General features: G+C 54.5%; 1 protein-coding gene across 6 annotated transcripts in view; it reads left to right on the top strand.

The window, feature by feature from the left end:
- CHST15 (carbohydrate sulfotransferase 15) overlaps nucleotides 1-17,095 on the top strand; it is a 76,491-nt gene extending 59,396 nt beyond the window's left edge. For all 6 annotated transcript variants that reach the window (XM_081823330.1, XM_081823332.1, XM_081823333.1 and 3 more), the window contains exons 6-8: nucleotides 5,044-5,200; nucleotides 12,681-12,828; nucleotides 14,450-17,095. In XM_081823330.1, the coding sequence (XP_081679456.1) occupies nucleotides 5,044-5,200; nucleotides 12,681-12,828; nucleotides 14,450-14,640 (496 nt within the window). In that variant the 3' untranslated portion in view covers nucleotides 14,641-17,095. The remainder of the gene's footprint in view (nucleotides 1-5,043; nucleotides 5,201-12,680; nucleotides 12,829-14,449) is intronic.
- Nucleotides 17,096-24,878: the final 7,783 nt, after the last annotated feature.

Here is a 24,878-nt window from a genome sequence, read left to right on the forward strand (position 1 = left end):
GCAGCAGTGCTGGGTCCCAGGATCCCCGCACTGTCCAGGCAGGAGCTGAGCCGCACCTCCACAAGGGCCGACCCCCCGTCACGGGGCTGCCCAGGAGCCTTCTAAAATAGCCATAGCACAGAAGGCCCGGAATGTATTTGGACTTATATTTGGAATTGCTCTTGGAAACAGTCCTGGCCAAATGTAACACCCATCTGGGATGGTTGAAGAGGAAGAAAATTAGGTGGTTCAGCAGAAGGGGGCTTGGCAGCCCCTAAGCTGCCAGGGGGCTGGCTGGGTTTCAGGGTCAGCTGGCTCTCACTCAGCCCCGCCAGCCATGATTGCTCCTGCTGCCGGGGCCGCTCGCTTCATGCTGGACTGTCCCAGCTGGAGACTTTTTCCCTTCAAACTAGTTCCTGAACCTTCTACCCATCGGTCAGTCCTTCAGGAGCATGGTTCAGGTCTCCTTCCAGCCCAGGACAGCCGTATAGCCATTGAAACTTATTCTTCCTTCTAAGTCTTGCTTCTTCAGATGGAACAGCTCCTTCCCCCCAACATTCGGTACCCAGCACTGAAGCAAGCAAGCATCTTTTGGGGTCCCAATGTGCCAGGGTGGAGCAGAGCGACACCCTTCCTCATTCCCAGTGCCCTACCTTTGTTAATGCATCCCGAGATTTGCATAAGTGTCCAGGCAGTTCTGTGGTGATTCGTTATGAGCTTATGTCAGCTTAAACCTGTTGTGTATTATCCCTGCTGGCTTCTCTCCCCTACTTCATCTTCTACAGTTGATTTTAAAAACAAAAACGTGGATGTTTAGATTTATCTCTTGTTATATGGGTGTGCCTACTCCAGCTTTTGGATCCTTACTCTTGATACATTTCCTGCTCTTCTCAACATTTTCTGAATGACTTTAAACTATCCAAGTGGCTTTCAGTCGTCCTTGGTCACTACCTGGTCCTTTCCCCCCAAGACAGTAGCTGCGGGGAAATCATAGCAGTGAATATTGCCGACGTTCTTATGAAGCATGAGCCTCATTCTTCAGGGGACCCAAATAGCACTCCCCCAAAAGCGAGAGCTCATGCTTCTCCTTTGCCTTCCTTCTTGTATCTCTGTGGGAAAGCGACCCTGTGCCCCCCATCCAGCTGCGCACTCAGGACTCCGCCAGGGTCGCAGGGTAGGAGAGAGGTGCTGGCAGAAATGACTCCTCAGCCTTCCTGGCAACGGGAGGTTAAAACCCACACACATTGCCTGGGGCTGTTGCAACAAATTTCCATAAACCTGGTGGCTTAAAGCAACAGAAATCTATTCTCTGGCAGTTCTGAAGACTAGATATCTAAAGGCCAGGTGTCAGCAGGGTAGGTTCCTTCTGGGACTTCTGAGGAAGGGACTGTCCCAGGCCTGTGTCCAGCTGCTGCTGGTGGCTGACAGCCCGGGGTGGTCCCCGGCTTGTGGCGGTGTCACCCCTTCTTCTCCCTCCGCCTTCGTGTGGCCTTCTCCCGTGTCTCTGTCTCCTTTGTAAGGACACCAGTCATCGGATTTACAACCCACCCTATATCCACGATGATCTCATCTCAGGATCTTCAACATAATTTCGTCTGCAAAGACCCTGCTTCCAAATAAGATCCTATTCACAGTTACTCGGGACATATTTTGGGGGGATTTACAGAATCCACACAGAAGGGATGGCCGTTCGTTGTGATGAATAAAGTCTCTGCTCAGATGTTTTTGACAAAGAGGAGCGTGAAGGACGTATAGTTAAAGATCTACATCCTGACATGCACGTGGGCTCAAGGGAGTCCCGAGGCCCACCGCACATTCTGTGGGCAGATCTGGGGTTCCTGGAGGGTCTGAGAGGCCAGGGACACCCCCTCTGCTCTACTGGTGAAGTGAGCCTGGCCTGTTTGTAAAAGGCCTTGAACCTGCCTCATAGAAGGTGGGATCCTGAGTTCATTTCACCTCACCTCAAACAGATGAAAACCCGTAGTCCTCCTGCCCCCTATCAGGGCTGGCCTGGCCTGGCCTGGTTGGAACATCAGCCGTGTTCCAGTTTATGCTCTGTGATTACTTCCTGATCTCTAAAGAATTGTATGGAATCAGCATGAAGTTACTTGGTGTTTAAAATTGAGGCAGGTTTCGGGGCTCTTGTTTTATTTATGAGCCAGACATCCACAGGAAATGTTCTTACTACAAAATCAACTCTCAGTATGGAAAGCTTGGCCCAGTGGTTGGGTTTTTAGATAGTAATCTATGTGATAGAATTCCAGTTCGACCAGAGAATGTGGATAGTCCTGTAGGAGTCCTTGGTAAGAACTTTGGTCTTGGATTTACTATTAAACAACAGATTTTGATGACAGTTTCAAAGGTGTCACTTTTCATGGATATAGTTTCATGGCCTGGGCCATAGTATCAGTGGGACTGATAAGAAATGTGTGAGCTGGGAAAGGCACCCCATCAGACTCATGGCCACATGGTATGTGTGGCACATAAACTGAATTGTTTTTTGAGGCCCATGCAAATCTGATTTTGGCCTTTACCCATCAGCCTCTAGCTTATACTACGACCAGCCTGCAGTGATGGGTGCTGCGATGGACAGGTGATGTTGGGGGACACTGTAACAGGTGGATGTAGTGTTATCCTGGGTAATGTGCCCGGGTGGGCACAGATCTGGGGGGCATGGACTCACCAGTCACTGAGCATCACTAATGACGGGTCTGGAAACAGGGTCTTTTGAAGAGTTAACCGAACAGGCTGAGGTCTACAAAACTCTCCCATTCCCGGGTGTGTGTAGACTCTAGGCCATCTGTGGGCAGATCCCAGGCATCTCCAGACTTCTCACAGGTGTCCTCTGTAGACACTGGCTGTAGATGGATTCTGAAGGGGTCAAAGGCCCTGTGCCAAATGTCTGAGGTGAAGCAGCTCTGGTCCCTGAGAAGCCATGCTCGTGTTATCCATATATCTGCATACCCTCCCGTTAGAGGGAGGGGCGTGGGAGGAACATTTGCAGTGGGCCTGGGCCATGGGGGCCCTGTGGTTTCCGCCCCAGTGGGTGTGCTGAGCGCTCGGGTCGGCCGGAGTGCAGAGAGTAGCTGGCAGGACAGATGTGTACTCCTCAGACATTTGGTACGGAGTAAAGATTTACTGACTTGCCTTCACTGGAATAAGTGAAGCCACGTTGGAGAAGTTGGGGTGGGGGGGAAGAAAGTATGGTGTTAGCAGGTGAGAGAACGTGAGTCCTTGGAGCCAGGGGGCCGCCCCGCGTCAGCCCCATGTTCCCACAGGCAGGCAGAGGATGGTGTATGAGGGAAAGGTGCAGCAGGGAGGTCATGTCGGAGTGGGCATTGGAAACGCACCAGGCAGAAATGAAGAAGGGATTTTTGAAAAACAAAAGATGAAGACTCACCCTCTCTGCAAGCAGAAAGCAGGAAGATTCAGTGTGGGAATTCACAACTCAGTTGTGTTAAAGAAAGAAGTTATGGGGTGACAGTGGAATCACGGGCCTGTCAAGCTGCAGTGTACCATCTCACCTGCTTTTATGGGTGCTCCGAATCCTCCAAATGAGGTGATTGGAAAAGTGCCACTGTGATAGGTCTGTGACCTGACTCCATCCGATACAACTTGATGCCATCTTTGTTTTCAAAAATATAAAATATGCAGATATGTGCTTGAGTAGGCACAGAAAATTCCTGGAAGGCTATTTCAGCAACTGATAACGAAGGTCACCTTTGGGGAGCAGGACTTCCAGTGAGGACCACCAGAGAAACTGGGCAGGAAGACTCTCCATGCTGCATTTATTGTGGTGTTACGATTCATCTTGTCTTATTGGTTGTTTATGTGATATAAGAAAAGAAATATCCCATGCTTTAGAAAATCTATCTGTAATGCAAAGAGTCCAGTAAAATATATTTGCAGAGGATTTATTGAAGGGAGGAAGGTTAGAAAGAAAGAGAAAGCAAGCAAGCAAGCAGACCTTTATCCTGATGCTTGTTCAAGGCTGGAAGGCAGGCATCATTCAGGACCATTGGAGGGGGGTCAGGACATGGCGTGGGGACAAAGACTGGCCTCAACTCCGGGTACAGTGGGGAAAAGTGGGGACTTATAGCCAAGGAGGAGTGGGGGTCAGGGGGTTGGAAATTACTGAGAAGACACATCGGGGTAAGTAGGTCGGGGTTTTGACCAACCGGACCTAGCAGGATTCTGGCTGAAGACAGGCTGGGGGGATTAGACATCTCCTGGGGGGCGGTGGGGGACCAGGAACCCACCACATATTGAGGGTGATCAGATAACAGAGGGTGGGGGATTCTGGCTAAACTGACCTAGCAGGATTCTTGCTGAAATTGGGCAATTCGGGGATGGATGTGGTCATCTACAAGGTGAGGCCTACTTGGGAAGAAGATTTAGAGGAGCCCCAGTAAAGTTTGGTCAAGGAGTGGCACCGCAGGAAGACATGGCACATCCATGTGGTGGGATCTGTGTGAACAGACCTATGGACAAACAAACAGGGTTACAGGTGACTGCATGCATATGTGGGGGTGTTTTTATATTGTGTTAAAAAATAAGTCCCTACTAATCTAGAAAGATACATCTTATAATTTTTTTTTTTTTAATGTTTGGAACGTCTGTGGAATGGGCAGGAATTTTTATGAGGAACTGTAATGTTGTAAGAGCAACAGATGTTCTTGTTGCCTCGGATGGGAGGGAGAGAGATATGAAGGAGCATAGCATTTTCATGGCCTGTCTTCGCTCTTATACAGTTTCTGAGCTTACTGGGACAGGGAAAGCAGGGCAGCATGCTCAAGAGGCTGGAAAGAATAAAGAAAGTACTGGTGGCTTGTCTGGGGCCAGTGTAGACAAGTCTGAGTCCAAGAGATTGTGTGTGGCCCTGGCAGAGGTGGGGAGGTGTGAGAGGCGGTAGGAAGTGGCCCATCCACAAGGGAACAAAGAGAAATGGCAGGGTCCTGATGTACAAGATGAGATCGAGTGATTGCATGTTGATTGTAATTGTCATCCAAGGAGCATGATTTCTCATTCCCAGGTGGTAAAAATATCTATTTATTTTATTCACAGGTTATACTCTGACTATCTCTACTTCGCAAGTTCGAATAAATCTGCCGATGACTTTCATGAAAAAGTGACGGAAGCTCTGCAGCTGTTTGAAAATTGCATGCTCGATTATTCCTTGCGTGCCTGCGTCTACAACAACACGCTCAACAATGCCATGCCTGTGCGTATCCTGGAAGCCCGGCCCCCCTCAGAACAGGCGCCTTGGTGCTTATTATGCAGGCGGCATGGTGGATGGGATGGGAGCATAGAAACACAGAGAAGCATTTGAATGTGCAGACGCCTCTCCCCATGCCCCTGAGTGGTGGCTAATGCACACACAAACATGCACGGACGTAAAAACTGTAAAGGGATGGGCCCTTCCAGCTGGCACCAGGCTTTCTTCCCTGCTGATCTCCCTGGTACAATACTCTCTCCTCCCTCTGCAGGGAATGAGGGTGCATTTAGGAAGATTACCATGTAGTGAGGCTCAGAAAACGCACCCTGCAATTAGGATTGGCAGACATGGGGACCCAGCTCTCAAAACAGTCTTAAGCATGTTCTCCAGTGGTGGATTGTTCTGGTGGTTTAAAATATTGCCCACTGGTGACTTCCAGTGTCTTCGGCAGAGCCTGAATGGAAAAATATTTTCCCTTGATCTCTTTTCTTTCCTCTTGTTTGCCTTCCGGAATATAGCTATACATTCTTGCCTTGTTTTATGCAAAAGAAGCAGCTAGCTGGTGGTGAATTCAGCACACTTTGGCTAAGGGTGGTTTCCTGCTGCACAGCTCCGGGTTGTGTGAGTGCCTTTACAGTAGGTTTGTGCAGCAAGAAAGCCTTTCTGTCCCGGGGTGTGGTTCACGAGCGCTGCTCTGTGGAGCGCATCATGTGGTAAGGCAGACAGATGTGCTGGAGGTAGAGGCTGGGAACCCCCTGGGCGTGGGGAGTTCAAGGTCAGGGGGTTTCATACCCTTTCTTGTTATCGAGGTCATCCTCTCTGGAAGGCAGGGTACTAGTTCTGGCAGGATGCATCGGGCAACGAGTTGGTTTGAGGCTCTCCTGCCAGAGTTTTCAGTTTGTCAGAGAAGCTGCAGACAAGGGCACAGATCCGTACAGAATCTGGCGGGGGGTGTAGGGTAGAGGAGTGGCCTGTGGAGCCAGACAGTGCAGTTCCCAGCCTGGGCATTTACTAGCCGCGTGACTCGGAGCAGTTGTTTCAGCTTCTCTGAGACTCAATGGCTTCTTCATAAAATGGAGTGATACCACTGCTTTACCAGGCTTTTGTAAGGATCAGAGCGATAGTTCATTCACATGGAGGGGAGAAATAAATAATCCTTTTCTTCTAGCCATCATAGAGTCATTGGTTGGGGCCCCATAAATTAGACTGACAAAAGACATTCACAAGAGAAAAAAACCCCACAAGTTTATTAACGTGTGTGTTGCAGATACACACATCCCTGACGAGTAACTCAGAGGGATGGTTAGAACTCAGGCTTATATAATGTCTTAACAGGAGAACAATATATTTGTAGAGAGGTGACCAGACAAAGGGAAAGGACTTTGAGTTTCTAGGGCAACAAATTGTGAGAAGGCGAATAAACGTATGAGGAACTAATGGCTGGTAAGGGCAAGTTTTAGTGAGGTTTGTTAGGTCAGATCCTTGGTGCTATGTTAAGGCTGACAAAGGTCTGGAGTTGTCTGCAGTGATAAACTTTGGTCCATCCTGGTGGAGAGAGGGGCACCCTTACAAATTTAGGTACTGCTTGTAGGCAAACGGGGTGAGGGCAGAGAGATTTTCTTATATCTGTGTTTCTTCTCAGTTGCTTTCAGCTCAAAACAATCCTTATACCAAAGTGGTATATTTCAGGGCAGCGTATTCTGCCACCCTTCACGTGCATTCATTGTCTCGCTGTGTCTGTGCCTGGCACCTGGGCTGGGACTGCAGCCGTGGCAGGACAGGCATGTCCTTGGGTCCCGGTGCAGCCCCAGCTCTAGCAGCGTGAGTGACATAGAGGCTGGGATAGAAGCTGTGGCCCCCAGCAGAGGCCACCTGGACACGGCATCAGGGGGACTTCCTAAGAGAGGTAATGTTTGAGCTGAGGCCTAAAGGATGAGTCTCCCGGGGACATGGAGATAGTGAGATGTCCAGGTGAGGGGAGCAGGATGTGCAAAGGCTGAGGGGTGAGCATGGAGGGTATTTGCTACAGCCACTACAGCACGTGGTTGTGTGGGTGGTGGGGTGATGGCATGATCCTGCATCGCCGAGGATGTGGTGAGCCTTGGAGGTCTGGACTTCATCCTGAGGGAGAGATGAGGGAGATGGGTCCCCAGGAGGGCTTAAGGAGAGGATAGTTGTAGCAGTTCTGCATTTGAGAAAGATGCCTGGTGTCCGGGGTCCCCAGGGGTGGGAGGGGGCCTGTCTCCCAGAGACAGGGAGGCCAGGGTTGGGGTGGGATGGGATTTCTAGAAGAGAACTGGTGGCGGAGTCAGGGTAGGAGAGGATGGAGCTTTCTAGAAACAATTAGGAGGAACAGTGGAAAGGATGTGCAGATGGATTAGATGAGGTGGTGGGATCAGAGGGGAAACCACGTGTTTTCTGGCTGACGTGCCAAGTACACTATTTGCTTCAAGATGGCTCTGGCCCTTAGCTGTTGCTTTTTATTATGATTATTTATGACCATGAGGGTCATCCATGCAGGGCCTGCTGGAGAGAAGAGCCACTTCCCAGAGACATTTCCTGAAAACTCGTAGGCGTGGAGTGAAATGGGGACTGACCTCACTCACAGCTGAGACTCGATTCGTCTCCAAGGGCATACACTGGGTGCCCATTCTGTGCTCAACACCGTGCTCAGTGCTGGAAGAAACCCCAGCCAGGGCGTGGCCTGGAAGGGAGGGAGGGCACGAGGCAGGACAGGGAGAGTAGAGGTGACTCATCCAGCCAGCGTGTTTCAGAGAAGGTGCTGGAACCATCCTGTCCCAGTGCCGTGTAGCACACTTGTCGAGAGACTAGATGGTTACTCAGAGTCCAGTAATTTGGAACAGAGAGGCCCGAAGGGGCTGCACGGCCTGGCACCAGCAAGAAGTGCAAGTAGACTCTTGGTTTTATTATTGTTATCGTAGAATGTAAAGTATGCGGAAGCAGGGAGGGAAAAACAACTCAAGAAAGCCGTCACGTGAGGGGCAGCCGGGAACCGTGTATAAGACTGTTAGCATGGATCCTAGTGAGGTCTTAAAGGGGGCTGTGGCGGTTGGGAGAACTGAGCTCAGCAGGCCTCTGTGTCTTACTCATTGTCATCACTGTTCTCAGCGCAGACCGATGACGGGAAGAATTGGCTTTTGCCACACGCATAGAGCTGTTGTCATTTCTGTGTGTTCCTGTTCTTATTGTCTCTTTTGCCCACTGAGGTCTTGTTCTCCCACGTCCCAGGCTGCATGACTACTGAGTTCTCTCTTGAGGAGATTATCTAGCAGACACTCTGAAAGGGAGGCATAGGTGTGGGCTTTACTTCCAGGGCCTTCTACGAGGAAGCGCTTATGCGTGCTGGATTTGGATGGGCAAGGCCAGGCAGTGCCAGGTGGAGCTCCTGACTGGAGGTCCAGCTTATTTCAGGGGCTTCACGTTGTGTGTCTCTCACGGAAGAATGAGCGTCTGACATAAATGTGATACAAAGAGTGGACGTCTGTGCTGCCGGGCACTCTGCACGCCACCGCCCTCCCCCCCCTCCCGAGCTTGCCGGGCCTCCAGCCCCTTGGCACCTTTGCCGGTGAGATCGGGATGATGGATCTCACTTTGGTTCACTCCCGATGCTGCACCAGGTGCTGTCTTGAGCTTTTCTGGTACATCATGTTCTGTCCTCCATGCTGCCCTGAAATCCATGCCCATTTTACAGATGAGGACACTGAGGCTCACAGACATTAACTCTCCCACCCAGAGACTTAGAGCTGGTAACAGGCTTCGTGTTCGTCCCAGGTCCTGTGGCCTTGCAGACTCGAGGCATGTCCACCTTAGCTGGCTATCTGCAAAAGCAAAGGTCTGAACTGGCTTTTTTCATTTAGTCTCAGGTTTTGCTGAGGTTGACGAGATGATGGCTTAGCAGACACCTCTGGTCAGAGAGAGATGCCCAGGGGCAGGATGGGTAGATAGGACGGGGGTGGTGGGTGTCACAGATCGCAGATTCGGCCCCTGGACAGTTCCTGCTTAGCAGGAAGAGCCAGGCTGTCAGGAGCAGTGGGAAACCCTGCTTTGAGGGGGGAATCATCAATTCTGGGATGAGGGAAGCAGATTTCCCTCCAGCTGTGAATCCCAGCTCAACCACAGCACAGGCAGGACGATCTTTTTCAAACATAGGTGGACCTTGGTACTACCCTTCTGCAGACGATCACTGCCTTCCCATGGCACCAGAAGGCATGAGCCGGCCCGGCCTCCTCCCCACCTGCCCCCCCACACACTGTTCTGTAGCCACACACTCTCCTCCTCGGTCCTCAGGCCAGCTTCTTGCCTCAGAGCCGGGGTTTGCAAAGCGTGTTCCTGGACCAGCAGCATCAGCGTCCCCTGGGAACTTGTCAGAAATGCAAACTGGTCAGGCTGACCCTAGACCCCAGAAACGAGCACCTTGGGGGTGGGCCCATCAGTATATCTAACAGCCCCCTCCAGGCAGATCTGTTGTCCCCTTGGGTTGGAGAAACAGGTTCTTTTCCCACTTCCTTCTCCTGGGTGTGGCAGGGCTTCTCATTCTTCGGGTCTTACTTTCCTCTGACCTCTGTTCTCTGTCCCCACCCTGCTTATTTCCCTGTAGCATGGGCCACAGCCGGTGGTTCCAGGTGTTGGTTTCTTCAGCAGCTTAGCTCTGTGTCCCCCACGAGCCTCCAGGCTCCAGGAGGCCAGGAGCCATGTCGGTTACATGGCAGTACATCTCCATTGGCTTGGGGGGCACCTGGCATGCCACATGCACTCGATTATTTGCAGAATGAACAAACGAGTTTTCGACACTAGCAGGTAGTAGATGGGTTGGGTGGGGAGCTCCACCTGAACCCCCGATTGGGAACGGAGAGGCTTGGCATGGCGCCTGTCTGTTAAGAGCCCTGTACCCACCCTTCCTTTGCTCTGTCCCCACGTGGGGGAAAAGTCCCGGTGGCGGGGACCCTGGCACCAGCTCCTCCTACGTGTGGTGCTCCCAGCTGACCCCAGGCCGGCCCCCACCCCTCCCTGGGCTTCCCTTTCTCCATCAAGAGTCGGCTGGGGCAGATCACTGCAAAGAATTCTCTCAGCTCTGATGTTTTGTAATTTTAAATCTGTCAGACTCTTCTCCTAAATAGCGTTTTTATCTTTAGTCCATTTTGATTCTCCGGCCTCTGCGGGGGGAAGGCAAAGAAGAACAGTTCTGAGGGGGACTGTCCTAGGTGTGTCTTAATGGCACCCAGCTGTGGTAGTGATGTTGCGCGCACCAGAGAGCGTCACTCGGGGCGGCCAGAGTTTTCCTGGAGTGGTAAGAGGGCAGGCGAGTCAGAAGAGTGGGTGTTCAAGGGGACCCGGGAGCCTGCAGCTGTGGGAGCCAGCCTACCTCCCTTCCCCAGACCCCCCTCCCCCGCTGGGGCCATCGCCGCCCGTGAGGGAAGACCCCACTGCAGGAGGGCCTCGGCCAGCAGGTCTTCCTCTTCCTGGGAGCAGTCGGGGGGCTCTGCCCACAATGGGCACAAACAGGCTTGCAGAGAAATAATCTGTCACCTGTGGCCAGGTCAGGAGTGGGTTCCCAGTGATGATACAGGGCCCCGCCCTGTCACCAACATCAGCTTCTTTAATTCTAGGAAGTTCTCAAGCCCCAAAGGCAGGTTCTCTGGAAGAGATGACCTTCATTAGGCTGAGGGAGGCGGTGAGCCTGACAGAGAATTGAAATGCCCTGTGAGGCTGATGGCTCGGGAAGGCCTGCTCATAACAGTCTGTCTGTGTTAGAGGCGACACACACAGGATTTCTGAGGCTGGCACATACTCATTTTCTCTGTGGCTTTGGCCCAGCTTGCAGTCTTCTTTACGGGTTGGTGCACAAGGAAGCGACACCCTGGGGGCTTGTGGCAGCTCATGAGTTTTGGAGACAGCTTATCCCCTCTCACTGTTTTTCTTCCTCCGCATCCTCCCACATGATTAGAAAAATAATGAAATGGGAAAAGAATAGCGGGAGAGGAAACGAGGTAGTCGGAGCCTGGCTGGCCTTGTGCGGCAGGGGATGACGGAGGGGTCCGAGCCCTCGGCTTAAGGAGCGAGGCTCGGAGGGGGCACCTGGGGGCTGAACACACGCCAGACTTTGAACTTTCCACGCTGGGACAGCGGGCGGGCTGGGCATGGGACGGCATGGCCAGGCCACTGGCGGGGACAGTTTACACTGGTGGCAGGCGAGGGCTGGCTGCTCGGAGGCTGGACCGGAGCACAGGAGGCCGTGACAGTGGGGCCTGCCGGGGGGGCTGGCGTGAAGCGAGGCAGAGGCAGCAGAGGGAAACATTTGGGAAGGCCACAGAGACAGAGCAGCAGACAGGAAGGGGAGCAGGGTCCCTAGGACTTGGGGAGGGTGGGAGGAGGAGCCTCAGGGCAGAAGGGGAGAGGGCTGTTCTCTCCTGAAACTCTGAAGAGCTTAGCAGCAACTGTGAAGTTAGCTGGGATGTGCCAAGACCGCTCTCACTTCGTTTGTAAGTCAGGGGTTCCCAAAAACACTTCTGGGGTTCAGTAAGTCACTGGAAGGAGTCATGGGGCACACTGAAGACTGTGGTACTCATGGTTACAATTTACAGCAGGGAAGGGGTACCTGTTAAAACCCGCGCAGGGAAGAAGCACACGATCCGCACCGAGCCTTGCCAACGAGGGAAGCCCAGCCAAGCCTTGGTGGCTAGACTGTTTCCTGGGGCTCAGTCACATACCACTTTTACTGTCCAGCCCCTGCCGTAGGTCACACTGATCCTGTGTCACCCAAAGTCCCCGTCATAACTCATGCTGTTTACCGTGGGGTAGCCTGATGCCCCAGGCGAGCAAAGATACTTATCAGGTAGGACATCCTAGGGGACCTAGAGGTCACCTCCCAGGAGCCGAGGACAGGGTGCCAGACTTGCCTCTGGGTAAGGTTAATTCTTCAGTGTGCAATCTTGCAGCTGGGTGTGAGAGAAGGCACAGGAGGATGGGGACCCCGGACATGTAGTGGCCGCATCGTACACTGCTGTTTGGATGTCCACACAGGCGCCTGGTTACGGGTGTTAGGGTGGCCCCAGGCACTCGGCAGGTCACTCACCTGGCTTGTGCCCGAGGCATTTTGCATGGCCGTCGTGTGCTAGGGTAGGATCCGAAACAGCCAGGTCATTGTGCAAAGAACGTTTGCACTGTTCATGTGTGCGGTCTTGGCTTCTTCCTTCGCCCAAGTCTTTGTTCCAAAACGGGTCACGCCGCTAGCAACAGGGTCGTCATGAGGATTCCATGCGACTCTGAGTAGGAACCTTTGGTGTGGAGAGCTCAGAACCCTCCATGAGGACTCAAGAATGCATGGTGTTTAAAATTCGTCCTTTGAAGGCAGCTGTTCACTCGGATAGCTCTTTTGGTGTTGGCTCGTGCGCATGCCGTAATACTTGGGGAAAAGTATTGGGGGAATAACTCCTGAAGTAACGCCTGCCTTCTTCTTTGGTTCTAGGTGAGGCTCCAGGTCGGTTTGTATGCTGTGTACCTTTTGGACTGGCTCACTGTCTTTAACAAAGAACAGTTCCTCATTCTTCGCTTGGAAGACCATGCATCCAACGTCAAATACACCATGCACAGGGTCTTCCAGTTTCTCAACCTCGGTAGGAATATCACGCGGGAGACCATGGAGCTGCCATGGGCCCTGTGCACCCGGGCCGCCCGAGGTGCTTGCTGAGTCACGTGCAGACTCCGTGCACTGGGCCGGGCCAGGCTGAGCTGGGCAGCTAGTTCAGTAGCTGTTTGCCAGGCACAGGGCCTGGTGCCGAGGTGGTGAGGGGGTCCCTCATCGGGGAGCTTTGAGTCCAGCAGAGGGAGAGGGGAAAGGCACAGCTCAAGTAACCAAGGAATGTGGGGGAAGGATAGTGCCCTCACCATAGGTTCGTACACATGACTTGGGGTCCCAGCTGCTGAAGGTTGGAATGGAAGGCTTCATGGAAGGAATGGTCTGTGAGCTGAGCCTTGAGGAGGGGTGAGATGTCAGTGTGTGGCTGGAACAATCCTGCGGAGGCCCAGGCTTGGAGGAGGGAATGGACTGGTCATTGGATCATTTCAGGTTTTTAGGGACCCCTGGAGTCGGGGCCACGTAGCTGAGTGGCACGTTGGGGTAGGTCTGCTGCTCCTGGGCATGGCGATGGCCAGTAGGGGTGGGAATGTGGACATGGAGTGCTGCCCATGCGGATGGGCACCCACGGACTGCTTGTTGAAAGTCTAGAGCAGAGTTCAGATTCCTTCCCAGGACTCCTCCCATGGCCCCGTCTAATGATCTGGCCTGGGAATTTTGTTGGTGGAATATTTTTTGAAGTATATCTGCCCACCACTGGTCTTGGACCCTGTTGTCATGGGTGAGCTGGTGATATGAGGGAGTGTGATTACTTTTCCCTTTGAGGGCCCAGAACCATTTTTCTTTGATTTGGCCACTGGTGGATTCTGTTGCATTGATGAGCTTGTCTTTAGTCCCTGAGACAGTGAAGACCAGTTCTGTTCCTTCTATTACATCTAACCCAAGGACACTGGAATAGGGTTTTCTGTGTAAAGGCTCAGGACTTTGGCCAAATCCCGAGAGCCTGAGCAGTGATCCGGTTGGTTAAGCCAATGAGAGGCCTGTGGTCCAGAGGGCTGGGGATAGGGGTGGCTGGCTTGTTTCCGGGCCTCTCTCCCCACTGATCCCCTTGCTGCAGGCGGGGGTTCAGCTCATGGGGTCTCTGAGCACAGGTGGCCTCCCCCCGGCCCCCATGGCCACCATACAGCACAATACGGAAGGTGAAATATGGCCCAGCCACAGGCCCTTTGCGTCAGCAGCCTGAAGCAGAAATGACACTGGCAGAATTCGGGCAGGCTGGTTAGCAGGAAAATCTAAGCACATGGACAGTGTCAGGCAGGTCGGACGGTTATCCAGGGACAGGCTGACGGCCACGAGAGCCAGCCCTTTGTGGCGATGTGGCCACGAAAGCAGGAAGTGAGGCTCGGGTGAGGCTGCATCCCCCAGGTCCTGCCGCACTTCCGAGGGCAGGTGTGCAACCCCAGGCTGGAGAGTCCCTGCTCGTTCATGAGGGCACTTCCGCTTTCCACCCCCAGCAATTCCAGGAGGGGTCCAGCCAAAGAATTTTCATCTCCCAGCACTTCAGGGGAGCTCCTGTCTCAACACGAAGCATGACTGGGAGTTTCGCACAGTTCCTTCCTGCCACGCCTCCGGCCTCATGGGAGTTTTTCTCTGTGTTCCAGGGCCTTTAGGTGAGAAACAAGAGACCCTGATGACAAAGAGCCCCGCATCCAACGCGCGGCGCCCCGAGGACCGGAACCTGGGGCCCATGTGGCCGGTCACCCAGAGGATCCTGCAGGACTTCTATGGGCCCTTCAACACCAGGCTGGCGCAGGTGCTCGCCGACGAGGCATTCGCCTGGAGGAAGACCTGAGGGCCAAGCTCCTGCGGCGGGTTCCACTGTACCATGATGGAAGAGTCTCTTTGGGGGTGGGGGGCCCTTTTACTCACAGCGTGGAGAAAACCCTGAGATTCTTCTTCCCCTCCCAGGCACGTGTTTAGTATAAGCATTTGTGGTGTGAAATAACCTGGCAACTGACCCTTCACGGAGCTCCCCAATCCGAGGCCACTGGAAACTCCACTTGGGAAACTGATCCCTCCTGCACCAGAGCGGCCAGGCTGCAGGGGTGAGGCGGGCGGCGCCAGGCACGGGGGTTCAGGGGAGGCGTGGCTGGGGGCTGATGATTCTGGGATCCGATTGAGCACACCGGAGGTCACGCTACCACGTCGGAGGTCACGTCACCATGCCGGAGGTCACGTCACCATGCCGGAGGTCACGTCACCACGCTGGAGGTCATGTCACCACGCTGGAGGTCATGTCACCACACTGGAAGTCATGCCCCCATGCTGGAGGTCATGCCCCCATGCTAGAGGTCACACCACCATTCTAGAGGTCATGCCACCATTCTAGAGGTCATGCCACCACGGTAGAGGTCATGCCACCATGCTGGAGTCACGTCACCGTGCTGGAGGTCATGCCCCACGCTAGAGGTCACTTATACTTCCATTCAGTTCTGAAACACAATTCAGATCAATACCTTCATTTGGGCAGAGAATGGAGGCTCTTTCCTTTCTTCCTTTTACTCCAAAGTCCACCCTTTATTCTCTTCAGATGTAAACCCTGTTCACTTCACTTGTATGAGAGAGAAAAAACAGTCGAATTTTGGTAGCACATTTGTTTCTCGGACCATCTCCCATTCTGTCCTTGCTTTACTTATGTTTAACTAGAAAATGAATGTTTAAAACCGCTTCCTGCATTTCGTTAGGCATAGCTCTCTTTTCTGCCTCTTAACGTGTTTCCTCCAGAGTTTATTCAGTTTATAATTGGAAGGGAAGTTTTTGCTGTTAATGCCAGACTGAGCAACTTCCAGGAATTGAACTCTTCGTGGGAAATCTGGGTATCTTGGACCCTCCTCATGCACTCAAGGTCACTACCAGGCCTGGAGAGTGTTTTAAGTTTTAGTTCTGGCCACAGACACATTCTGTTGCTCTGCCTTCCCCCGTGAGTGAGCTCCTTACCACATTCTCCACCACGTGTGGCCAGAGGCCCTTACTGTGTTCCCAGACTACAAGATGCTTGTGTTCTGTTTCAGAAACACAGTGAGTGAGCTATACATGGGCCATGCATGGTATGCTGGGATTCTTAATGGAAATTTCTAGGCTCCTTTGCAACTTGGTTTCCCAATAGATGGACTAAAGGTCTCATCATTTCTTGGAAGTGAAGGGGAGAGATTGAAGAGGACACTGGAGCACACTTGGCACCCAGCCCCAGGTGGGACCTCGATGAGACTTCGCCCTGGAGTGTTTTCAAGGGAAGCTTCCTGCGAACCAGAGCCCTCCGGTCAAGGTCCCTTAACGCCAAAGTCAGAAAGTGCAGGTGTCTTCGTGTCCAGCCATCGCTCGCAGACATGCAGGTTCGCTCAGCTGTCCAGCCCTGGCACCACTATCTTTCTGCCATCAGGAGGTGGGACGCGCAGCCCGTCTGACGGCATGCAGAGGGCCATCGGTATGGACGGCTGAGCCGTCTCTGCTCCCAAAGGGGCTGTGTGCCCTGAGACCCGCTTTGTGAGACAATGCCCCCTTTCCCTTTCCCTCACAGCCAGCAGGTGGAGCGGGGCCGGCGGGGGAGTCTGGCCTGACCCGGGGGCTGCAGGGAGATACCACTCCAGCGTGCATGTGTACCTATCTGCAGTGGACAGTGTGTGCGTGCGCGTGGGTGCCTTTTCTGAGTGGGCTCCCTTCCAGGTCTGTTGCTGATGAGGCGCCTCCGCTCTAGACACAGCCTTCTTGTGGATTAATTTCTCTGCCTACGAACTTGTCATTTCCAGTACACATTTTGCTATTCTACTCCAACCACAACGACGACAAAGGATTTTTCCTACGCACTCCTATGCATGTGAATAACGTGTAGTGTAATTCTGCTTCTTACAGAAGTATTACCGGAGGTGTTATTTCCAATATTATTTGGTTTATTCTACAGATCTTTTTGTATATGCAGGCCCAGCCCTTCGTGCCCATCTGTGCCATCCAGTTCCTCTCAAGGGGCCTTTCTCTGGAGGGCGTATCTGTCACCTCTGCTTTGTCGCGTTCAGGCCCGGTCCTCGTTGGCGGCCCGGGCACCGTTCGAGACGGCGGCCCTCGAACCTGTCGTCCAAAACCAAAGTGAAAGGGAGCATTTCTCACGACCTGGTATTGAAGTGACTTTGTGTCCCCAAAGCCGCGTGTCGGACTGTATTCCGTTGTACACCCTAAGTAGTAGCAGGGGTGTTCGTGAGCCATGGGCACGCTGTACTTGTATTCATATTTAACAGTAAATGTGGACCCTGTGACCCGTCCCGGGAGCGCATGCCATTCCTCGCCCTCCTGAGCACCCGTGGTAGGTTCCGCATGGCGTCTGCCACGTACAAATGAGTCTGGGAAATCGTTCAGGGTCTAACCTGTGGGCTCTCTGCGTGCACTGGGTGAGGGGGCCTCCTGCATATGGGGACGGAGAGAGAAGAGCAGAGAAAAAAGGGCTCTGATGTGACCAGTGACTCCCCACGAGCGGCCTGCCTCACATGGGTGTGTGCGTGTGAAGATGGACTTCTGTGAAGAAGGTTGGGGTGACTGATCACAGGCCCTGCTCCTCCCAGAGGCTGCGCTCAGCCTGGCTGCTTCCCTCATTCCTGGGGCCAGGCCTGGCCCCGGGGGCAGTGAGTTGGAGACTTCTGGTGTCACTGGGTGTGTGTCACTGTCCTAGATACTCGGGGTCCCCTGGCTGCACTGGGATGGAGGAGATGGGGTCTCAAGTTTGGGGTTCTGGAGGCCTGGGCGATCCTGGGGCCAGTGTGGCCCATGGTTTGGTCCCCTAGTTCTGCAAAGAACCCCCCTGGGGAGAGTCTCTCTCCCAGCACTGCCCCCCCCCCCATAGTGGTGTGTTGTGTGTAGGGGGCCAGTGAGTCCAGGCCTGGAAAGAGGAGGAACCCCATCTCTTGATGAGGGAGCCAGGAACAGCTTGGCTCAGCAGAAAAAATGGGCCTGAGAGGAGAAGGGGGGGTGGGTGGGACATGAGGGGCAGGATGGACGGGTGAGTCTGGAGGGTTGATTGAGTCCCTGTCCCAGGAGACTTTCCGGAAACCCTCTCTCCTGTGTGGACATCCACCCCTACTCAGGAACCAGCTCGTAGGGAACATATTGATGCAGGTCATCTGCATCTTAACGTGAACCTCCCTTTGGAACGACCTCTTCCCAAGCGCCCCTATTTGGGAACCGAAGCAAAGGCTGTGCTCTGGAGGAATTTTGGGCCTCAGCCAGCAGGGAGGGAGAGAGGTCTCGGGTGTAGGCGGGTGTTACCCTGTTGCTCCAGAAATCTCACCCTCTGGGTAGCCACTCTGCTTGTGGGTGAGGCAGATCCTGTTAAGACTTGCAGGAAGAATCACCTTCCCAGAACCCCCCAGGGCCAGGCTCCTGCCGAGCAGCCGGGAGAGGGCAGGGCCCCAGCAGCGTGAGCAGCAGAGGCCCTGGGGACCTGGATTAGTACCCCTCCTCTGCTGGAGCACATTATGCCAGATTTAGCGCCTTAAAACAACACAAGTTGATCATCTGGCAGTGCTGGAGATCAGAAATCCAAAATCAGTCTCATGGGGCTAAGGCCAAGGTGTGGGCTCTGATCCTTCTGCAGATGCTTCTGGGGGCCTCCCCTTTCCATCGCTGGTGGCCACTGACCCCGTCCTCAGTGTAGCATCTTCAAATCTCTCTCTGACTCTAGTTCTGCGGTCACATCGCCCTTCTCTTGACTGTCCCCCTCCCGCCCCTCAGAAAGACTCTGGTAATTACTCTGGGCCCACCCGGATAATGCAGGATCTTCTCCCCATCTCGGTCATGTTTGTAAAGGCCTTTTGGCCACGTAAGGTGACTTATTTACAGGCTCCAGGGATTAGGGTGTGGATGTCTTTGGGAAGGGTGATTGTTCAGCTGCCCATAGGAGGGTGGTCCTGCGAGCCAGTCAGGCAGTCAAGGGAGTCTTGCCCCTGGCCTGTCCCTTGCAGCTCTCCCCTGTGGGGCCCAAGCAGATGTGAGTGGGCAGGCGGCTGCCTAGCAGAGTACCAAGCTTTGTGACATGTCCGTCCTGAGATGGTGCATCTTCCTGTCCAGCAGGATCCTGTGGCTGGGGTGAGCAGGATAGGGGGAGGCCAGGCAGGGCCAAAGACCTACTTTTCTCCCAAAGTCACATTGCAAGTCATTCTTTTGTGTGTTTCTCCAGCTGAGCCCAGGGCCACCCCAGCCCCAGATAGAACTATTTCTCCCTCTCTGGGTAGAAGTGATTTCTGAGGGCTTACAAGTTTTTTTTTCTTTAAAGTTACTTTCTCAGTTCCCTAGGGGACCCACACCAGCCACGTGGGCAGGTTTGAGTTTCTGAAGTTCAGCTGTTTCTGAGTTAGTCATGCTTCAAGAGGAACAGCTTCTGAAAGCTACAAAAATAGTTCGCACGGTTTCTGGTCCCTGCGAGAGCCTGGGGGGCCGTGACCTCTGTGGGTCCATGCTCCAGAGGCGGCATGGGACGGCTGACCTCCAAACTCTCTCTCCTCGGCCCTGCCTCCTGGCCCCACGCTGGACTCAAGTCCACGACCTCTACTCTGTCACTGCTCCTGAAGCCCCTGGCAGTCTGGACCCTGTCCCCAGCCCTCCCGCCCTGCCATTCCCCTGCCACCCTCCACCCCCTCTTTTGCTGACCTGCTCCAGCGCAGGGTCTCTGAGGGCTGTGTCTCCCCTGGGTCTCTTAGCGCTGTGCTCCCCCAGAGCCACGGAGTGGGGCATGGAGGAGACTATGAAGGGGACCCCCTTCTCCCACAGTGGGGGTTCCTTACTTGGGGCACAGCATGGGGCTAGCAGAGAGGCCACTGGCGCTCCTTTGGCTGTCTGGCGTGCACCCTTACTCTGCCTGCTCTGAAAGGCCCCTTTAAGGAAGGCTCTAGAAGCAGGGAGGTCTATTTGAAGCTGATTCCTGGGCCTCCCTGAGTAGCATGGCTTTCCCAGGGCCACATGGTGACGTAACAGCGGGGACCCAGAGCAGAGAAAGGCCGGGTCCAGGGCGTCATGATGGGAAAGCGTCCAGCTTCTCCCCACGTCATGAGCCATTCTTCCACCAGAAGGGATGGGCTGCCTTGCACCCACCAAACTCTGCCCCCAGAGAGGGACAGCATGGGAGGAGGACAAGCCCTGGGCCTGGAGCCGGATGGGCTGGGTTCAAGGCTTGGGTTCCCCAGTGGAGGGCCTGAGATGCACCCACCCCATCACCTTGGGGACACCACTGGCCCTTCCCCCATCCACAGGTCTGGGGGCCTCATGCGTGGGTGTGAGAGTTAGTGAGACAATGGTACACAGAAGTACAAACAGGATCAGAGAGGCTGCCCACCTGCCAGAGGTCACACAGCTCTGATCCCCAGAGACAGCAGAAGGGCAACTCATTTTTTACTTGTTAACTTCAAAGTCAGTGCTTTTACCTGCCGTGCCAACTGTATACCCACGGTCCCCCCAGCAGGGCTCCCCAGCCTGTCCGCCTTTCACGTACCAGAACTCTTCCTCCCCTTTCAGTCCCCATTTGGAAGGCCCTCAGGGATGGGGCCGTGTTTTCCGCAGACCTCCCGATCTAGGGCTCTGGGTGGTGACTGGAACTTCTTGGGGAAAACAAAGGGAAATGAACATGACTTTGTTCTGCCCAATGGGTTTGGCGGTGGAGTCACCTGACCTCCCACCTACAGGCTGAGGGCCTGCGGGCTGGCTCAAGGGGCCAGCGGAGTCCTCAGAAGTGGGCTGCCCACCCCTGGGCTCAGCCCCGCCCCGCCGTCTCAAAGGCACCAAGGGACACACTTCAGCTACAAAGTGTGCAAGAGCCAAAACTTAATTTTTTAGCCAATGTTTCCTGAACATCTACTTGGCGCAAGGCACTGGGCCAGACATTGGGGTGGGCTGGGCTGGGGGCTGCTTTTCACCTCTTCATTCCCCAAGTGATTTCGGAGTGCTGCCTGGGTGCCCGGCACTGGAGGCTCCCAGGAGAGCAGACTTGGTCCCTGTCCATGTGGACCCAGGATCTCGTGCAGCAGACAGATACGAGTCAGAGCATCACCCAAGCAATGCCGAACTGCAGCAGCTTCGGGTGCCACGTAGGAGAGGTGCTGAGAACAGTGACCTGTTCTTGCGGTGACCGCCTCCCCTCCCGAGGCCACTGCATACCCTGTGTGACCTCCCCATCAGTGGCAGAAACCCAGTTGGAATGGGTGACCCAGCTTCCCCCTAAATGGCATGGGCACCAATCCCAGCATGCTTCCGACTGGCCAGGGCGCCCCCAGGCTGGGGTTCCTGATCCTCCTGGGAACCAGCAAAATAGAAGAGATTATGCAAGTTCCTGTTTAACAGCAGAAAGAACAAATTTCCACAAACATTTCCTGATCGGATTTTACATAAAATAATTCAGTATTATAATACCAGTGTTTTGGTAATACAGGTCCACTCGTGAGAAGGTGGAATTCTTTTCGGGGGTAACATTTCACTTAATGAGATTCAAAGTTCATGTACCCTATCACATCGCTTGTGGAAGTTTATCCGTAAAGACTGTTCCTAGCTCGTCTCCTGGCCCCGCTACCCTCCACTTGGGAAATGCTAGACTCCAGCTTCCAGAGCAGTTTCTTCCTGGCTCCACCTCTTGTTTCTGACCTTGAAACGTTGGGGGGTGTCCCACGCTCTGTCCTCAGCCCTCTGAGCTAGCTTTACCCCAGTCCCTGGCCCCAACCACCACCTCTATGCGATGACTCCCAGACCTCGGCCCTGTGCCGGTGTGTGTCTTACCGGGTCACAGCATCTCCAAACTAACTGAGCGGCCCAGAGCCCTTGGGATCTGACCCCGCCCCCGTGTCCCGCCTCAGTCACAGTGGCCAGCCTGTGTAGACCGAATCTTTGAGCTCCCGTCCGGTCACTGCTGTGTCTCTCACCGACCCTGGAGCCCACCTGCCCTGCACTCCAGCTCTTACTGTCTGTCCTGCATAGAAGGCTCTGCCCCTTGGCTGCTTCCTTCAGGTCCTCCCTTGTGTCCCATCCTCCCCGACGAGCTTGACTAAACAGCCACTCCCTCCCCCTACCCCAGGGGTTGCTCCTCTCCTCTTTCCCAGAAGCCACCGTTCTGTTGCTTCTGCCCCCCAATCCTACCACTCCTCGCCACCAGCCCTGTATTAAGCATGGTTTCAGTTTCTGTATTTCATGACTCTTTGACGTCTTGGGAACTCGTTGACCCTCCAGGGGGCAGCTGTGTCCTAGAGGTGGCAAACAAGTCCCTTCTGCGTGAGCCTCTGATATGCAAACCAGCCAATCCAAGCCCCCTCCTCCAGACCACCTCCTTTATGGGTCACCCCAGGGCCAGGTGCCAGACAACCAGGACAGCCCTTAGCCTGGAGCCCAGCCAAGTCATCAAACCGGCCGGTCCCAACCCTGCTTAGCCTGATCACCCTCTGCACCCATTTCTTCCCTGGAAACCACTTCTTCCTGGCCCACCTGCTGGTCCCCCACGTGGCCCTGCGTGGCATGTGTGCCCTCTCCTCTTGGGAGCTGTGAATAACAAACTCTTCAGTGGCACTTATCTCCTGGTCTGTGGACCTCACTCTGTCACCTACATGAAGGGGCACCTGGGTGGCAGAGTTGGGTGAACATCTGACTCTTGGTTTCGGCTCAGGTTATGACCTCAGGGTCATGGGATTGGGCCAGAGTCTGCTAAAGCTTCTCTCCCCCTCTCCCTCTGCCCCTCCCTATGCACACTCTCTCTCTCAAGTAAATAAATAAATCTTTTTTAAAAAAACCACCTACATGTAAAAACATCCCACCCCCAATGGTGGGAGCCCCACCAAGCCTCCCAGGCCCCCCACTGTAACTCTTTCCCTGCAATCTGCAGCCAAGGCAACCTTTTAAAACATCCCTCCAACCATGTCCCTCTCTGCCAGGAAACCCTCCTCAACCTCCCAGCTCGCTTAGGATAAAATGCGGAGCCCTGCCAATGCCCCGGAGGCCCTCCCTGACCCGCCCTGCTGACTGACCCCTGAGCCCCCAGCCACCCCCACTCACCCCTCCGGGCCAGCGCTGACCTTGAAGCCATCCTCACCAACGCCGAGCCCTGCCCTGCACCCCATGCCCTCACTGTCCCCTGCCCGGGGCACACCCTTCCGGGCCTTGGCAAGGCTGGCGTCTTCACCTCCTGGAAATCGGCGGTGGGAGAGGACGGGCTGGCTGGGTGGGGTCCACATTCTGGCAGCATCTGTAACTGTGGGATTAATCCGGCAAGTTGGATCAGTGGGAAATCCTACTGAGCCATATAAGCATTTTTAAACATGTTGTTTTTACTTACACTATTTAAAGCGCATTAATTTGTCTGTCTTTAGTAAAAGGGCCAGAGCCTTTCCTGCACACGTGAGTGTGCAGACAGGAGCTCGGGGCCGGGGCTTGCAGAAGCAGCGTCGTGATGAATCAGTGCTGGGTTCCGATTCGGGCTCCCTGAAGGGGCGCGGGCCCTGGGAGGCAGCTCCCGGGCAATGGGAAGTCCTTCCTCACGTATGTGCTTGTTCTCAAATTATCTCCCTCATCTGTGCTGGGACTTCCTCAAAGCCTCTGGGCTGGTGTGCCGAGAGCAGCCCATGTTTTGCTCTCGCACGTGGTTAGTCTGCAGCAGGGGTTCCCCAGGGGTCCGGGTGCTGGGGACCCTCGAAACCCTTTCAGGAGGTCCCCCTGTCCAAACCGGTGTCATGATCCTACCAAGATGTCATTTGCCCTCCCGCGCTCCCAGTCCTTCTGGAATGTCCAAGGGACGACGTCCCGCGGCCCCAGGTCCTCCCACAGCTGGGGCTCGAGCACGCACGGGCTTTACAGATGCATCCGCCTCCATGTCCAATGCGGTCAATAGGGATGGACGGAAACCACGTCCCCAGACTCTCTCTGGGATCTTCCATCATTTTTAAGAGTGCAAAGGAGTCTGAAGCCAACACAGTTGAGAACTGCTGCTTTGTCTGTTTAAGGAGATCGTCGTTTCTGAGGTCGGGCCCAAGTGGCCGAGGACGGATTTGGGAACAAACATGACTGATTGATGGTAAACAAAACCTCCTGGAGGGCACTTTGCAGAATGGCCAGGAGCACTGAGCTTGCCCTGAGAATCCGCCAGGATGGGGGGGTGGGAGCGGAGAGTCAGAGACACATCTGTCCCTGGGAGGCCGGATAGGTAGCGGTGGCAAGAGTAATCGTGGCACCAGCTGTTTACTGAGCACATGCCCAGCGCCAGGCCCTGTGCCAAGTGCCCCTTCGAGAGGCCCTTTGGATCCTCACCTCCACCCCAGAAGGGAGGTCCTGTCATCATTCCGGCCTACCATTATATGGATGGGAGAACAGAGGGAGGAGAGGGGCCAGATAAGGAGCCCCAGGGCCCCCAGTGACTAAGCAGCGGAGGTGGTCCTTGGCCGCAGGTCTGCTGGTTTCCAGGACCTGAGTCTTTACCTGCCCACCTCAGTTCTGAGTCCCTGAACTTTGAGTTTCCAAAGAGGTGGGTGGAGAGGGCAGAGCCTCTGGTGGAGAGGGGTGGTCACATGGCCTTCCGGAGTCTGGGCTGGGAGGCTGATGCAGGCACGGGGGCTGTGGGCAGGCCCAGGGGGCATCTTCAAGGTCATTTCCTTGTGGAAACAGCTGAATGGATCCACACAACAGCCCCCCTTCTCTCTACGTGCCCCCCCGCCCCCTGATGCCCAGCCTTCCTGGGGACACTGAGGCAGAGACTCAACCCTGGCCTCCTGCCCCCACTTCCTGCATCGCCTTCTGTGTCCTGCATCCACCTGGACCGGGGGAAGTGAGCTGAGGAGACCCTGCCTTCTCGGGAGAGGGAGCAGGAGGGCCTGCCTGCTCGATGGGCCCCCCCCACCTCAGTCTGAGGCTTTCTCCGAACCCTGGAATCCTGGGCTGTCCCAGCAGCCAGTTCTGAGGTTAGGAAGAGCCCCCCTGCGGCCGGCAGTAGCTCCTTCCGCTGTGAGTTCGAGTCACGACTGAGGAATGGGGAGTGGCTGCCTTCCTCCTCAGGGTTGGCCTCCAGAGCTCAGAGGGGGCAGCCAGACA

The sequence above is a fragment of the Leptonychotes weddellii genome, chromosome 6, assembly GCF_054177405.1.
Source record: "Leptonychotes weddellii isolate Sample4059 chromosome 6, ASM5417740v2, whole genome shotgun sequence".
NCBI lineage: Eukaryota > Metazoa > Chordata > Mammalia > Carnivora > Phocidae > Leptonychotes > Leptonychotes weddellii.